The sequence below is a fragment of the Lynx rufus genome, unplaced genomic scaffold (genome assembly GCF_022079265.1).
Source record: "Lynx rufus isolate CCGP_SWC_20201006 ecotype Redwood Valley unplaced genomic scaffold, mLynRuf1.p SCAF_18, whole genome shotgun sequence".
Lineage (NCBI taxonomy): Eukaryota > Metazoa > Chordata > Mammalia > Carnivora > Felidae > Lynx > Lynx rufus.
In genome coordinates, this window is record NW_025814832.1 from 4,346,283 (window position 1) to 4,363,029 (window position 16,747).

General features: G+C 52.8%; 2 protein-coding genes across 4 annotated transcripts; one reads left to right on the forward strand and one right to left on the reverse strand.

Moving 5' to 3' along the window:
- Positions 1 to 409: 409 nt before the first annotated feature.
- On the reverse strand, positions 410 to 4,394 carry TP53I13 (tumor protein p53 inducible protein 13). Of its 3 annotated transcripts, XM_047080695.1 has the most exons (7): positions 4,279 to 4,394; positions 4,022 to 4,090; positions 3,752 to 3,793; positions 1,764 to 1,892; positions 1,435 to 1,638; positions 795 to 1,350; positions 410 to 702 (listed from the first exon to the last, which is right to left on the reverse strand). In XM_047080695.1, the coding sequence occupies exons 1-7, from the start codon at positions 4,348 to 4,350 to the stop codon at positions 590 to 592; spliced, it is 1,185 nt and encodes a 394-aa protein (XP_046936651.1). In that variant the 5' UTR covers positions 4,351 to 4,394; the 3' UTR covers positions 410 to 589. The 3 variants fall into 3 exon arrangements, with proteins under 3 accessions (XP_046936651.1, XP_046936652.1, XP_046936653.1); XM_047080696.1 differs by lacking the exon at positions 1,764 to 1,892; XM_047080697.1 differs by lacking the exons at positions 1,764 to 1,892; positions 3,752 to 3,793.
- A 198-nt stretch (positions 4,395 to 4,592) lies between these two features.
- Positions 4,593 to 14,215, forward strand: ABHD15 (abhydrolase domain containing 15). Its single transcript, XM_047080694.1, has 2 exons — positions 4,593 to 7,300; positions 10,152 to 14,215. Exons 1-2 carry the CDS (start codon positions 6,432 to 6,434, stop codon positions 10,675 to 10,677), a joined length of 1,395 nt encoding a protein of 464 aa, XP_046936650.1. The 5' UTR covers positions 4,593 to 6,431; the 3' UTR covers positions 10,678 to 14,215.
- Positions 14,216 to 16,747: the final 2,532 nt, after the last annotated feature.

The window sequence follows — 16,747 nt, forward strand, 5'->3', positions numbered from 1 at the left end:
AGAATTTGGGGGTGGGGAGGTGACAGACATGAAAGGGACAAAGACAGACCTGGCAAGAGCATGAAACAAATGAAGACTACAGCTGCTCCAGACCTGGAACTTGCAAGGAAAGCCCTTGTGTTCTAGAAAAGAAGCTGGGAAATAAAAGTGTCAGTAACTACCACCACCACCACCACTTTCTCCCTCCCCACCGTTGGTCCTACCACACTCCTAAAACTTTGGCTGAGGCCAGGAAGGCTGGAGGAGGCAGTCTGGTGGGTGCCTAACTTGATTTTGTAAGCACCCACTTCAAACAAAACCTAAGTGGCCGAGGACAGTGTCCTGGCTGGGAGTGTCTGTGTGGCAGAGACACAAGCTCAACTCCAAACTCTACCAAAATAATTTAATTAGAAACACAGCCCATCCCTCCCCCACCCCCGCCGCCCCCAGCCAACCACACCTTAAGAACAAGCCCGTTTGCAATGCTTAGGCAGGACTGCTCCATCCGGCCACCAGGGGGCGGTCCTGTGCAGGGTCCACGTGGCAGAGGTCGCGGCCTCACCAGGCGCGGCGAAACCAAATCCGCCAAAGTGGCAGGGCTCGGGTCAAGTCAGTCGGAGCTATCCCCATCCGGGCCGCTGTCCGGCGTGGGCGGGAGGAGGGGTCTCCGGCGGGAGCGCTTGACCCGGCGCGGGGGCATCAGTAGCCTCCGCTTCAGCACAGCTACGGGCAGGGTGGGGAAGGGTCGGTGATCGGCAGGGATGCCCTGGAGGTCCAGGGCTGGGTTGGGTGGGTAAGGAGGGTTAACTTCTCACCAGCCACCGTGTCCTGGCTGTCCCCTGTGGGCTCCCAGTAGATGCTATCCCCCCGTCGGAAGTTTCGGTGCAGCCGTGTGCAGAGCGTGGCCAGAGTGAGCAGCACTAACAGGAAGGTCAGGGCCATGGCCGCCCAAGCAGCCTCCTCCGTGCGCGGGGTAGGGCCCCGGGCTACCCGCGGGGGCACTGCTGCCCGAGGGGCTGGGGAAGCCTCACTTGGACAGGTACAGCCCCCTGGGCTGCTTTGCCCTTTGAGCACTTGAGCCTCTATCCTGGAGCTGGCATTGCCTCTGGGCCCCTCATGCATCAAGGGGAGAGTGGGCACAGATGGGGCATCACTCCCCTCACCCCGGGCTGCCGGCATGGGCTGCTTGGCCTCCAAGCTCCGTGGAGAGGCAGGGGGGAGCCTCAGGGCTGAGGGCGTGGGCTGGAGACCGAGAGCGGCCCGCAGCCCACGCCTCTTGGCACCGCCAGGAGAGAGGTGCCCGGACCCTCCAGCTGCCTCCTCCACACCTGGGGGCCGCCAGCTCCGCAGGGTAAAAGCCAAAGCTGGGGCCTTTGGGGAGAGAGACAGCAGTCACCCTTTTCCTGCCCAGATAACCCAAGGACCCCACCACCAACCAAGCCCAGCACCCCTCACCTGCAGACACCCTCTCCGGCACAGCCTCCCTCTACCTGGCCTTGGCACCAAGGGAGAAGACCCAGAAAGACCGTCAGAGCAGAACCATGCCTTCTCCTTCCTCAGCCTCCTCCGCCGCCGCCGCCTCTTCAGCCAGTGGGCAGCCCAGGCTGGCTCTATCCATGCCATCTCCAGCACCACCCCACATGCTGCCAGCACCAAGGGCTAGGAAGGGAGAACTAAGTTGAAGGTGGGGAGCCAGCAAGAGGAAGTCCCTGAATTTTCCTTTCCTGCACATGGGGCTGCAGCCTCTGCCAGTGCGAAACAACGACCTTTCATCAACTGCTTACCCGCTCCTGAGTAAGGCTGGAGTCCGGGGCCAGTGAGGGCTGGGCCACACAAACGTGGGCCAGGAGGGCAAGCTGGAGCTTCAGCCAAGGGTGGGCACAGGGGTGGTAGAGGAAGGTGACATCCTCAGCCTGGAGTAATGGCATGGAGACATTAAGCCAGGCCAGATGACTCTCTGAGAATCCCAAGTTCTCCCGTCCTGGAGACCAGCTTTATTAAAGGGATTTCCAAGGCAGCCAGATGACCCACCTTCAGGGCTCAGGAAAGGACAAAGAGCCCTGGGTACTGGTGAGCATTCCCTTCTGCCTCTGAGCATTTTCACCCCTCCTCTCCCTCAAATGCCACACCTCAAAGCTCACAGCTTCCATGACAGCAAGCCTGGTTAACGCTGTCAGAACACACTCTTCAGCTGTATCTCTCTGCACCTGTGACAGTGGCTCTACGGGTCCCCAGTCTAGACTGTAAGCATCCCCCAAATGGAGAACAGGTCTCCTATCTACTGATCTACCTATATATTCAATCTTCCCCAAACATCCAAATGCAGGGCACTCAGGCAGCAGGTGCACGGTTCCACGATGCAAACACTTCATCAATTACTAATTATTTTTGATTGTGCTGACCTAATGCTCCACACTGTGCCAGATGTTACAGGAGATGCCAAAAGACAACACCTGGACTCTGCTTGCGGGAAATGTAGAGGAAACTCAGGGCAATAGAACTAATGCAAATGAAAGAACTAATAGAACTCAAAGTGATTAGCCATTAAGTTGTAAGAGAGAAGTTGTAAGCATTACATGAATTTGGAGAAGGTGATGAATACGGGCTGATGTGATCAGGCAAGTTCTCAAGAAAGAGCTGACTCTTGCGCTGGGCTTTGGAGGTGGATGGGATGGATGGCAGGAGGGCAGGGAGCTGCCCACTCCAGCTTCTAGTCAGGATAGGCCAGGTGTGGAGACTAAGTGGCATTAAAGGTACAGCAGTGGGAATAAGCCTGACACTCACACGTGTGGTGGATAGACCAAGATGACTGGAGAAGAACCAAAGATTTGGGGAGGTCAGACAAGGCCTGAAAAGCTGGGGGTGGGAGCGAGGGGTCGGTTGGGTATGACCATGATAAGACGAGAAATAAGATATTGAAGGTTTCCAAACAGTGGAATGACTTAATGAAAGGGCTGTTTGAGGGAAGGAATCAGGTGGGTGGCATGAGGTTTCTTGGCCAGAAGCTATTACAAGGTTTTAAAAAAAAAGTTAGGGGCGCCTGGGTGGCTCAGTCAGTTAAGCCTCCGACTTCAGCTCAGGTCACGATCTCACAGTCCGTGAGTTCGAGCCCCGCATCGGGCTCTGTGCTGACAGCTCAGAGCCTGGAGCCTGCTTCAGATTCTGTGTCTCCCTCTCTCTCTGCCTCTCCCCTGCTCATGCTCTGTCTCAAAAATAAAAACATTAAAAAAAAATTTTTTTTTTAAAGTTAGATATTTCAAAAGGAAAACCAAAGGGACAGGGAAGGTATCTGACCACTGGCCTCGAAAACAGAGAGGCAGCCACGCAAGGTGAAGCCACGGTCTGGTGCCCAGTAACTGAGGCACACTCTTTACCTCATACAGCTTCCTACTTCTCAAAGTGCTATCACACACATTTCATTTAGTCCTGGGGAGGTGGGACATTATTAACAGCCCCTCTTAAGAAAACTGGGGCTCAGAGAAGTCAGGAGACTCTCCACAGTCACACAACAGAGTTGGGGCATGGGTTGTTTTTTTGCCACTAGGGCCAGAGTTCCCCCTGCAGCCTCCTGCCCACGGGCAGACAGCTACTGGACAGCATTCCTGACACAGCACTGCAGACGACAGAGGCTTGTGGCTCACTGTCCCGGGCCTACGAACACTGAGGGAACTGGTGAAGAATGGAGCTGGTGAGCAGAAAAAGCGGAGGAAGCCTGCAAGGAGCTCGCTGTTCCGGGGGCAGACACCAAGGATGGCTCCCTGCTTGTACTTACCGGCCATGGGCTCATCCGCGTGTAGGTCACTCTTGGTGACACCTATGCACGAGGGGAAAAGGAGGGCTTAGAGCAGCTGGGGCTCCGCCTGCGGGTGGGGAGGGGACAGCAGGCCCCATCCGGCCAGGCTGGGATGGAGACGCTGGCAACTGAGGGCCAGAGGAACCGGCAGAGGTCCTCAGAGGGTGACGCTGGAGGGTGCAGCGAGGCCAGAGCGGGGCTGGACTACCCCTTCACACCCCTCTCTCCCATCCCCCACCAAGCTCCTACCTGTGGGGGCAGAGGCCACGGGCCCTCGGGACAACTGGCCCCCGCTTCCTCCTCTGGCTCAGCTACCACCTGTGGGTCCAAGGCACAGAACCGGGAGAACTAGCCTCGGTGTGGGCCCTGCCCTCTCCCTCCCAGGCCCAGCCAGTCAGGGGAGGACTCCTAGTTCCCCCTCCACGCGCCACTCCTTCCAGGACCAACTTTCAACAAAGCGCTTTGAGATCTCAGGCCGAAGCCTGCTCAAGAGCGGGTCGCCTTACCTCACTGGGACCTAGGAGTCCCGCAAGGGCTGCCAGAAGCAGCAGCTGGGGCGAAGGCGGCTGAGGCGCCATCCCGGCGGCCCGGGGCTCGGCCCGAAGTCCCACAAGCCAGAGAACGCGCGCCCCCTCCCTCCCCGCGCCCCCGCGCGCGCCCACGTAGATCCCGGGATCGCGCGCGCGCACCCTCCCGCCCCCACCCGCACACGACTCCCAAGATCGCGCGCCTCCCGCCTCGCCCCGCCCCCGCAGCTGCGTACTACTCTCGCCCCGCCTCCGCCCCGCCCCAATACCCGCCCACAACCACCGACCTTGCGCGCACGCGTCGTAAGCCCGAAGCCGGAAAAGTTTTGCGTAGGAACCCTGCCCAGGCGCACAGCGCTGCAGCACAGGCGGGGACCTCTCCTTCACCCGCGCTTCAGTCCCAGCGCGTCTCCACGGCCTGCGGAGGGCAGCTTCAGTGCTTGGGTGGGATCATGGAGCCAGGCGAAGGGCGGGAAGTGGGATCCCAGTGGACCGAGTGGCCCAGGAGGGAAGACGGGTACGCTCCTCCCGCAAACCCGCTTCATACACGTCAGTGTGACCTGCAACTAGAAGAGGGGCAGAATCACGAAGTCCGAGCTGCGGGAGGAAGAGCGTCCCCGCTCTAGAGCTTCACCTTCAGCCCATTCCACTCGTGCCCTCGCAAATAGGGCCCGAACCCAGAGGAGCTTCGGAGGGTCTCAGGCCACCACCCTCCCTAGGCCCAGAAGTCCGTGGACGCTGAAGCCGGGCCTGGGGCTGCTTTGTTTCCCCCATGCCCGCCTCCGCTCTTGTCGTCGTTAGTTCACCGATGGCTGGCATGTGCCCAGGGAGACATCTGTCACCGTGAGATGGAGTCACAGGCTTCGCCCCCAGCATGGAGCGCTGGCCGGACCTCCCCTGCAGGGGGGCGCCGGTTCTGCTGTCTTCTTTCCAATGCCCTTCTCCTTGGCCCGACTCAGAATTTTGACGAAAGAAGGGAACGTGGGTGGAGGATGAGGGTTGAACTGCCCAGCCTCAAATTAGAAGTAGGGCGAGAACGGGTTATTTCTAAATAGAGCAAGAACGTGACCTACAGGGGGATTTCTTACCCATCCCTCGTCCCCCCCCCCCCAGTTGCCAGTTACTGAACCGATGAAGGGCCTGCAATCTATCCCCTGCCATGGCCCCATCGTAGGGTGACAGGCATCCTTCTCGCAAGGCACCCGAGTGCGTCTTTTCCCCCGAGTTTGGGGCTGTTGCTTCTGGGGAGGTCTTTTTCAGGGAGCGGTGTTGAGGATTTCTTCTATCTGAAGCCAGGCTCCTGGGGAACCCTATGCTCCCGGTGGGGGCGGGGGCGGGATAGAGACCGCACGCTGATGCAGGCAAGGGAACGAGCCCCTTGCAGCAAACCAGCTGTTGGGAGGGACGCCGGCCCAGCCCTCGCTGGCGCTGAGCCGGACCCCCGCCCAACTGGGCTCTCGCGCAGTTGAGGGTGCCCGCGGGGCCGAGACGAACACACAGGTCAGAGAGCGCGGCCGAGCCTCGGGAGGGAGGCGCGGCTGGTGGCTCAGGCTGCAGCCGCCCCGCGGGAACGGGAGAGCCCGCGCCCCGAGCTGTGGTTTATGCACTTCTCCCTTTTGCTACTTCTTAACTGCGGCCCCTGAGGGCGCAGCGACTCAGGGTCTACCCTCGCAGCTACACACCAAGCGGGGCAGAGGGGAGGGGTCGGCGCGGACTCTGATGCTCATCCCTGAGTCCGGATCCTCGGTCTCCGAGTCTCCCCACTGTCTGCCGACAACACCCCACTCCTCGGCTCGCTGCCCTCCCCACTCCCTTCCGGCCCTCTGGCGCGTCCTCACTCCCTTTTTGTGGCCTAGGCTCCTTTCACCCTCTGCTTCAGCTTGTCGCAATCGCTGTACAAAGGGCCAGGGGCGGGAGTGGGGGGCGGGCGAGGGGAGCCGGGCCCGAACTGGCTGCCTCTGCGGGGCCACGGCCAATCCGGAGCGTCCACCCCCCACCTCCGCGCAGGAGAGCCTGGGGCAGCTGCCCGCCGCCGGGCGGAGCCGCGGGCAGAGCGGGGAGCTCGCCGAGGGGACGGCCCCGCTGCCTTCCACCCGCCGCCCGCTATCCGCCGGGGGCTCTCCCGCCTTGCCATGCCGCCGTGGGGCGCCGCCCTCGCCCTGCTTCTGGCCGCGCTCGCCCTGCTCGGCCTGCTCGCCCCGCGGCTGCGGCGCGCCGTCGGAGCGAGGACTCTGCCCGGGCCTCGCGGCCGGGACCACGAGGAGGAGGTGGACGGCAGAGGCGCCGCGGACGAGTTCAGCGACGGGCGTGAGCCGCTGCCCGGAGGGTGCAGGCTCATCTGTAAGCCGTCGGCGCTGGCCCAGTGCCTGCTGAGCGCCTTACGACATTCAGCAGCTCTGGAGCCGCGCCCGCGTTCCTGGCTCTCCGGGCCCCACCTGCAGACCCTCTGCCACTTTGTGCTGCCGGTGGGGCCGGGGCCTGAGCTGGCCCGAGAGTACCTGCAGTTGGCGGACGACGGGCTGGTGGCCCTAGACTGGGTCGTGGGACCTTGCCCCCGGGGTCGGCGGGTCACCAACGCCGGGGGCCTTCCCGCGGTGCTGCTGGTGATCCCCAATGCATGGGGGCGCCTCACTCGCAACGTGCTCGGCCTCTGCCTGCTCGCCCTGGAGCGCGGCTACTACCCGGTCATCTTCCACCGCCGCGGTCACCACGGCTGCCCGCTGGTCAGTCCCCGGCTGCAGCCTTTTGGGGACCCGTCCGACCTCAAGGAGGCGGTCACTTACATCCGCTTCCGACACCCGGCGGCCCCTCTGTTCGCGGTGAGCGAGGGCTCAGGCTCAGCGCTCCTGCTCTCCTACCTGGGCGAGTGCGGCTCCTCCAGCTATGTGACCGGCGCCGCCTGCATCTCGCCGGTGCTACGCTGCCGCGAGTGGTTTGAGGCCGGCCTGCCCTGGCCCTACGAGCGGGGCTTTCTGCTCCACCAGAAGATCACCCTCAGCAGGTGGGTAACGGAGGCCCCAGCCGGGCAAGGGGGCAATAGAGGTCTTAGGCTGACCAAGAAACATCTCTGCCTAGTATTGAATCAAATAGGTTTAGGGCAGTTTGAGCAAAGTTCTCCTCACACAATTTCTGAAACTGCCCTAACCCTCTGGTCTACACAGAACCAGGGAAGCAGGTTTAAAAGCCATAGATGGGCTCGCATCGTTATGCTAAAATAGGGACTCCTGGCCTAGAGGGAGTGGCCTCACCTCAGCCCCAGCGTGTCCTAGCAACCTGATCACCTGCCCCACCTGTAGCAGAGGCAGCACCTGGCATTTACCACTTAATTCACACAGTTTGTCAAATCAGCAAAGAGGCCTCTGGAAGCAATTACAAATGATTATCCAGAATGTTTCCTTCCAGTGTCTGAGACTGGAGGTGATAGGAATCAGAAATTTGGTGTTACGTGATTTTTAACATTCTTTGGACTTGACAAATGTTTTGCATATTCCTAGGTATATTGAATCCCAAAATTTAAAGAATATGTCAACATAGTTTTTTAAAAAAGTCTCCAAAAGGAGAGCAATCTACCATTATTGTGACAGGTGAGACTTTGGCACTGAGAAGGCCTGATCGATGTTCCCACAGCAAATAACCACATCTCAGCATGCACCGTTGCTTTCCTAGGAAATGGCAAAATGAGATCAAAGACATTATAGCAGAAAGTGTGGTGTGCAGAAAGACCTGGGATTTGCAGTCAGAACTACTGGGGTTCAAATCCTAGCACTGGGTAGGTGCTCAAAAAGTGGTGGCAATTGTGATTTCTCTTTCCTCTTTTTTTTTCTTAATTTTTATTAGTTTAAAATTTTTTTTAACGTTTTTATTTATTTTTGAGAGAGAGAGAAAACGAGCAGGGAAGGGGCAGAGAGAGGGAGACCCAGAATCCCAAGTGGGCTCCAGCCTCTGAGTTGTCAGCACAGAGCCCAGCACGGGGCTTGAACTCATGAACCTCGACATCATGACCTGAGCTGAAGTCGGACACTCAACCCACTGAACCACCCAGGCACCCCTAAATAGATTTTTTAAATGTTTATTTTTGAGAGAGAGAGAGAGAGAGAGAGGGAGGGAGGGAGGGAGGGAGAGAGAGAGAGAGAAAGAGAAAGCACAAGCAGGGGAGGGGCAGAAATATATGTGTGGGGGGAGAAACAGAGGTTCTGAAGCAGGCTCTGTGAGCTGACAGCGGAGAGCCCAATGCAGGGCTCGAATTTGCTGCAAATACTTAACCAACTGAGCCACCCAGGTGCCCCCTCTTTCTTTCCTTGCCCATTTTGTTGTGAGAAGGCCAATCCCTGAGCTCCACAATGGCCCAATGCTGTCATGGCAACCCAGAACTTGTGAGGAGTCCAAGGGTAAGGTGTTCTTATATGGCTTAATTGCCAATTTCCATCCCCAAATGACCACCACCAGTGCCGACTCTGGGCACCAGCTGGAGTAAGGTGCGAGAAGTGGAGAGGAAGTCTGGGCCTTTAGGATCTGCCCTGCCCATGGAAATTTGGGATTGAAAAAAAGGGCAAATCTTTTTGAATGTTTGTAGGAGACGCACATCCAAATTCAACTGGCTTAAGTTTGGACTGAACCACCCAAAAGACTGAGCTGCCTGTCCTGGCCCCCTTGTCAGGGTGCTGGGCTGTCTCCATGGAGGTGGAAGCAGCAAAAATGTCCCTCTTCCCCAGAGCAGTAGCTCTCAGGCTCCCTTGTGGGAGCTTACCCTGTAAAGTAATGATACTCCCAGCCACTTCCTCTGCTGCTGGGCCCTCTCTAGGAATACCTGCATCACTGCTCAAGGTCACATTTATTTGCCATTATCTGGGCACCATATTAGGCTTTTTTTTTTTTTAAGTTTATTTATTTTGAGGGGAATGGGGTGGAGAGAGGAAGAGACAGAATCCCAAGCTCGAGGCGGGGCTCAAACTCACGTGAGATCATGACCTGAGCTCAGATCAAGAGTCTGACTCTCAACAGACTGAGCTACCCAGGCGCCCCCAGCATATTAGCTTAAAAAAAAAAAAAAAAAAAAGGCTAATATAACCTAAAGTAAAATGTTAACGATGGGGGATGTCACCTGCTGGTTTGGATAGTCTGAGCCAGGGAGCTCTAGCAGGGGTTCAGGAGGTGAGAATTCAAAGCAAGTTCCCTACAGAGGATCAGAAGTTGTGATCAGGAGGAGAGCTGTCACACTATGGATCATTGGCTGTAAAGTCATTTGCTGCCCCAGGGCTGGGCAGGTAACGTCAAGAGTGGCAGGCCTGGTAGGAACTGTGACACAGGAAAAAGGGAAGAGATGCACTGCTTGTTGCCCTGAGGAATGCCAGCCCACGTTGCCAGACCTTTCCATTTCCCTCGAGAACCCAAGTAGCTGCCTTTTATGTAAAACCTCCTGGTTTTAAACAATGATGAGGCACCTGGCTTAGTTGGCAGAGCACGTGACTCTTGATCTCGGGGTTGTAAAGTTTGAGCCCCACATTGGGGTGTAGAGTTTACTTAAAAAAATAAAATCTTTAGGGGGTGCCTGGCTGGCTCAGTTGGAAGAGCACAGGAGTCTTCATCTCGGGGTCATGAGTTCAAGCCCCACTCGTATAGTGGGTGTAGAGATTACTTAAATAAAACTTTAAAGAAAAAAAAAATCTTTAAATGATGACAATGAAATGCAAGTTTTAAAAAATATTATATGGCCAAAGAAGGTTTCTGTGGCCAGAATCTGGCCTGTGAACTCCCCCCCCCCCGCCCCCGCCTCCCCATTACTTCTGCTATCAATTTGTTTTCTCATTCTTCCCTCTCCTTCCTACCTTCCCCGTTCACCTTCTTGCTGCCAGGTACGCCTCGGCCCTGCAGGACACAGTGGACACCCACAAACTGTTCAGGAGCCGCTCCCTGAGAGAGTTTGAGGAGACCCTCTTCTGCCACACCAAGAGTTTCCCCATCAGCTGGGACACCTATTGGGACCACAACGACCCCCTCCGGGATGTGGACGAGGCCGCCGTGCCCGTGTTGTGTATCTGTAGTGCTGATGACCCCGTGTGTGGGCCCCCAGACCACTTTCTGCCCACCGAACTCTTTCACAGCAACCCCTACTTCTTCCTCCTGCTCAGTCACCACGGAGGCCACTGTGGCTTCCTGCGCCAGGAGCCCTTGCCAGCCTGGAGCCATGAGGTCATCTTGGAGTACTTCCGGGCCTTGACTGAGTTCTTCCGAACGGAAGAGAGGATGAAGGGGCTGAGCAGGCGCCGAGCTTCATTCCTAGGGGGCCGCCGTCGCTGGGGAACCCTGCAGAAGCAGGAGGTCTCTCCCTCTTCCCATCTGGAGGAGATCTTTAGCTGGAAGCGATCGTACACAAGGTGAGACCTGGCCCAGGAACATCCCTAGTCCTGCACAGAAGAGCAGGGCTGGGCACGCCAGAGTCCTGAAAAGGTAGTGAGGACTGAAGGCGGCAGGCGGTCCCAGCTCTTGATCACTGATTCAGCCCCTTCTCTCTTGAACTGGTCCGTGGGAAGAGATGGGACTTCCAGCAAGCTGGTGCTCACTTTACCCGGAGAACACTCCCGCCCCAGGCTTTGCTCAACACATCCTGGCTCTTCCTGGTCAGCAGCTGGGCTGTCACTGTCACTGTCTCCTGTCATCAACCTCCTAAACCAAAGAATAGCACCATGTAAGCCATGGATTCAGGAGAAAATACTCTCTCACTCAAAAGGACTACAGAGAAAATGGGTTTATGTATGTCATCGGGGAGCTGTGTCCCACATAAATAATCGGCTCTGTGACCCTGATTCTTGATCTGGAGCCACTCACTGCAGTGAGGACAGGATGTTTGTGTCTTAGTCCCACTTCCCTCATTCGGTTCTGTGGTTGTGGCTCTCTGCTGACTTCATGCTGTGGCAGCTGTGGAAGCTCCTAGAGCGGTGTGGCTGCGTCAGTCTTGCGTGAGTGTGAGAAAGGCGGCAGAGGCAGTGAATGCTTGCTGAGGCTGGGGTGGTGAGGTTAAGTTATGGAGTGAATGTGTCTGTGCCTGGAAGACTGAGGTCCTGTCTTCCGGACTAGTTCTGCAAATCTTGGTTGGGCAGATCTGGGGCTTCAGGCGAGGACCTCAAGCCTAGAGAGATCGATGATTCTAGGAAGAGGAAGTCCTCACACACAGTCTGCCAGACCATGGTTCAAAGAGCCAGACACTTAGGTACTCTAGCTGCTCCCTCCAGTACCGTTCCTGGAGGTTATTCCGGAAAACCTTAGCCAGAGCTACTTTTCTTCTGCCACGTGGGCTTTCTCTAAGTGGCAAAAAGTATAAATCTTGTATCTTTGGTATTTTTTGGTTAGTTGCCCTCTTTTCTGACCCTACTACTAGTCTCTTCCTCTCCAGAGCCTGGAGAGACACCTGGGGCCAGGGAAAGCAAAAGTTCCAAGAGGTTGGCTGGTGCTGACCCAGTGATTTATGAATATTTCCCATTACCAAGTTTTTCTGGTCAATTTATTCAAAAGGCCATCCGTCTAGATGTAGAAAAAACTTCCTCCTGGATCTGGCCACTCAGTGACTGGTTTTATGGTGTTTGGTTTCATGAGGAATAATGCTGAAGATCAGAGTAAACTAAGGCATCGTACAGATTGATCCACACATCCTGGTTTGGATTAGGCCATTAAACAATAGGGCAGGCATCTAGTTCTATGTGTTGCTAAGAGCTTTGCCCTGAAGTTTTATTTTGTCATCAAGAAAGAAGACACCTGCTTTGACCCGAAGCTCCGTCCTGGCCTCACAAATAGCAAAGCAATTTTAAAGAGGAGAGATGTTTAAGGCTTGATATGAGGAATTCCTGGGGCCGTAATTTTCAGGTTTAGAAGATCTTAGTCCAGCCTTCTTCTAGATCAAATAGGAAGAAACTCTGAACTATCCAAGAATCTCACCCGAAATGCAGACAACACTCAATTGTATCGAAAGCACATTATCCTGTCATGAAAAAATGTCTTCCCTTCTTTCTCATTTCTTGCTCCTCCTCCTCCACATTCCTCATCTAACATTCTTTCACCATTTTTGAGCAGGAGAAATAGCAAGGAACTGAAATCTAAAGGAGCCGTCCTACTGCTGGTTATCAGCCTCGGCACAGGGCTTGCTGAGCAAGAATTACTGACATCTGGCCACCCCTCTCCCCCAGCATCTGGTATAGTGGGGATTTCAATTAGTCAGGGTCCTGCAGTCCCATATGCAGGACCTAGGATCATTCAGAACTGCCTGCAAAATGGGAAGCAGCCCAGTGGTTTTTAAGCCCACGGCTTCCAGAGCCCCCAAGGGCTGAACTCTGGATTGTTTCTGATATCTGGTATCTGGCCATGGGACTCTGGTTCTTTAAGACAATAGCTTTTGGAGAAATTGTAGTTTACTTTCTTATAATAAAGGAAAAGAAAACAAGTTTGTGGGGGTGGGGTGCATGTACATACATATAAAAATTTCCTTTCAGTTGTAGCCCAGGCTTCATTAATTCCCTTCGACCCAGGGCCCTAATACCTAAACCCTAAGGTATTTCTCCTCCGTGTCCCTTGCGCCCCACGTGCTTATAACCTATCTCAGGAAGCTACTTCTTTCTCATCTTCCCATCACCTTTTTTTCAGCTCATTTTGCCAAGAATGTGCAGCCCCTATCGGGGCAGGTTTGGGTGACCCTGTCCTTCAGTGTAACAATGAAGGAATTGCCCATATTGGCTCTGCTTTGGTTAATAGCTAATTACATGAAACCAGCCAGAAGAACCCCAGAAAGAATATGTGATCCTTGAACAAAATACCAAGTTATGAGGTTGAGGAAGGAAAAACCAAACAACAAAACAAAACTAGCCTCAGAGAGGGCACCAGAACAAAAACAAAAACAAACAAAAAAAACTGAGACAACCCAAGGAAGTACCTCTGAGTTGGGAGTTTTCCAGGTCTCAAGTCTTACATGATCCTCTCAGGCCCTCATTCACTTGCTTGCCTTCCTTTTGGTCTCTTCATTATTTATTAACACCTTCAAATGGTAAGAGAAAACAAAGAAACAAAAAATTCCCCAAAACCCCATGGCTTAAAGGAGGCACGATCTCAGAAGTAGACTGAGTCCTCTGTCTCCTCACATTGGATCAGAGTGCCAGGAAGCAAACAGTTGACTCGGAAGGTTGAGTTCTCAGTAGTGAGTTATGATCTCTGATACCTAAGACTGTGCTAGCTAGAACTTGATTCTCTTAAAGAGTTAGTATTTTATGTATTTATACGTAGGTGTCTAGGGGGGCTTGGCCAGAGACAGTATGAAAAACAAAGCACCAAATCCTCACTTTGAGGAGATATCATCTCTGTTTTGGGTGAAGGTATCCTTTCTAAGATTTGAGTACTGTTAGAAAAAGTCATGACACAGGAAGTATCATTTTGGCCTTATATATAACCTCAAAATTACCCCAGAGTCAGGATCTCCTCTGTACTTACTTTCCACCCAGACCACAAGAGCCTTTTTCAGTCAGCCACCCTTAGTAACGCTAAGGTATCTTCCTTTAGAAATGAACTTTAGCCTGCATTCCTCTCTCTGCTTAAACAAGCAGACACAATTGGCCACTTTGGTAAGACTTGGTAACAATGCCAATGAGTATTTGTGATTCTATAGTCAAGCCACAATGGATGGCATAAGAAACCTTCCCTAGTTATCACAGTTTTTGAGACAAGATTGACAAGTTATATGTAGGGAGGGCCTGGAGATGGAATGAGTGCCTCAGGAAGCAGCAAGTCCCACGAAACTGGTGGGACATGCAAGCTGGACTGCCATTTGGCACACATCAGAGAGGGGACATGTGCTGAGAAATAAGGGGGGGCCTAAATTAGTTTTCTTTTTTTTTCCTTTTAATGTTTATTTATTTTGAGATAGAGACAACAAGCAGGGGAGGGGTAGAGAGAAACTCCCAAGCAGGCTCTGTGCTGACAGCAGAATATGTGAGATCTCTAAAACGTGAGATCATGACCTTAGTCGAAATCAAGAGTCGGATGCTTAAATGACTGAGCCACCCAGGTGACCCACTTTTTTTTTTTTTTTTTAAAGTAAGCCCTACACCCAATGTGGGACTTGAACTCACAGCCCCAAGATCAAGAGTTGCCTGCTCTACCGACTTTGCCCCAAGCCAGCCAGGTGGCCCAAGGGTGGTCTAGATTAGATATAAAGTCTCTTCTCATCTGAGAGGTGGTGAATTGAAATAATGGTAATGAGCTCGGTAAGTTGCAAAGACTTTTGGTTGGTTGGAATCAAGATCACAGACCTGTTCCAGATTCTGGGAATTGGAAAAGGACATAAAGATTTTAATGAAAATAACCTTGCCAAGGGACACCTGGCTGGCTCTGTTGGTGGAGCATGTAACTCTTGATCTCAGGGTTGTGAATTTGAGCCCCACGTTGGGTGTAAAGATTACTTATAAATAAAATCTTAAAAAAATAATAACCTTGCCAAAGTGACCGAGGATGTTTTTCAGATACCCAACAATTATACTCTAAAGTATCCAGGAAGCACTAAGAGTTTGAAAGAAAAATGGAATTTCATTAAAAGAAACACAAGACACTAACACATCAAAAATAAATGTCTCTAACCCCTCCGTGTCCAGCCTTCCTGTGTAATGATGTAATACCCTAGTACTTATCACCATTGTGGCCGAACAAAAACTTCTAACTTGTTTGCGTCTGAATAATAAATTGCAGTCTCCCTGCAACAATGGAATGTCATTATTTTTTAAATCTCCAGAAACAAAGGCTCTGTTTGTCTTCTGAAGTCCTGTGTGTACTGAGCCATGCCTGCTTACCCACCTGCAGAGTTAACAGAGCCTCGCTGCACATTCTGTTTGCTGGCGGTTGCTTCACTTCTGTACATCTAGCTTTGTGTTCTCAGGCACATCCAGTGGCAGCTCTGTTTAATCAAAAACCAGGCCTCCTGCTCTGGGCTAATAATTTCCCAGCAAACTCAAAATTCCCCAATCAATGATACCTACAAAGAGATATTTTGCAGTGAGCAACTAGTTAACTTGGAATAGAGTACTGAAGAGGTAGCTTGGAGATGTGGGTTCTATTTTCTACTTTATCTGTGACTCATAGGACTTTGGGAAAGTTATTTTACAAGTTGTTCCACATAAAGAGATTGAGACTGTAAATAGGCCTTAATTCAGAAGGTCTGTTGGGATAGAATAAAATAATAAAAGTAGGTAGGTCCCCTTGTCCAAGTCTACTTAGTTTGTCAACCAGAGCTCAAAGACCTCTACCTCTAGGATGAGGTGGTATTTGCCTTCAGACGGAATGTGTTCTCCAATTCTTACAAGCCCAAGAAGTTCCAGTTATTAATTTCATGGTAAAGCTAGGAAGGCCTGCATGAGCTGGGTCCTGGGCTGCTCAATTGAGGGCAAACTCTCCCCACCCCTTGCCCAAACAACGAGTGCACACACACATTCTCTGATAACCATGTTATAGCTAACAGGTTGCACATTGGTTCATTTGTTCCAGCCCAAAACTGTTTTCCTAGTTCTTATAAATGGTCAGAAAAGACGTGGCTTTAAGATCTCATCATTACTGGTTATGGGGCTAAAGCCCAGACCCCAAATCAGTGCTGTTTATGCCATACTTTGCCTTTTCTAGTCTATCACTGGCTGAGATGACAGTAAATAATGCCCATTTTAGACTTCATAAAGCATGGTAACGAAAGGGGAAATAATTCGTCTTCAGAGCTGCTTAGTGCACAGCTCTGCGGGGAAACTACACACGTTAATCTATAAATGGCACCCGTAAGGTTGTTTATTGCATAGCCTGCACAGCCTCAACACCCTCAACGCCCTCAGCAACTTTGTTTTCCTCTACCATTAAGAACAAGTATCTGCAGATATAGTAGCAATTAAAGTCACTAATTGGCCACTACACATACAGAGACCCTCATTTTCCAGCTGGCATCTCTGAGATGCAAGTGATAGCCTTAGCTTATCGCCACTGTGGCTGTGGAGCTAGCCAAACGCTATGGCAAATTTTTATTTATGTTCAAAATTCTTTTACAGTCAGGATAGGTTTTGACAGCTAAAGCACAGCTTAGAGCATCTCTGATGTGTTTAGACAATGACAAATTAGACATTTGGGTTGTTGACAGGGGATACATAAGCTACAAGTTTTACAGTACTCTCTTTCCACTACAGTTTGAAGAGCCCAAATGTGGGGAGAATGAAGAATTTTTTTTTCCTTGATGTTTTTTAATGTTTATTTTTGACAGAGTGTGAGTGGGGAAGGGAGAGAGAGGAAGACACAGAAATTGAAGCAGGCTCCAGGCTCTGAGCTGTCCGCACAGACCCTGATGCAGAGCTTGCACTCAAGGACTGCGAGATCATGACCTGGGCTTAAGTCGGACATTTAACCTACTGAGCCACCCAGGCACCCTAGAACTCTTGTTTCTTAAACC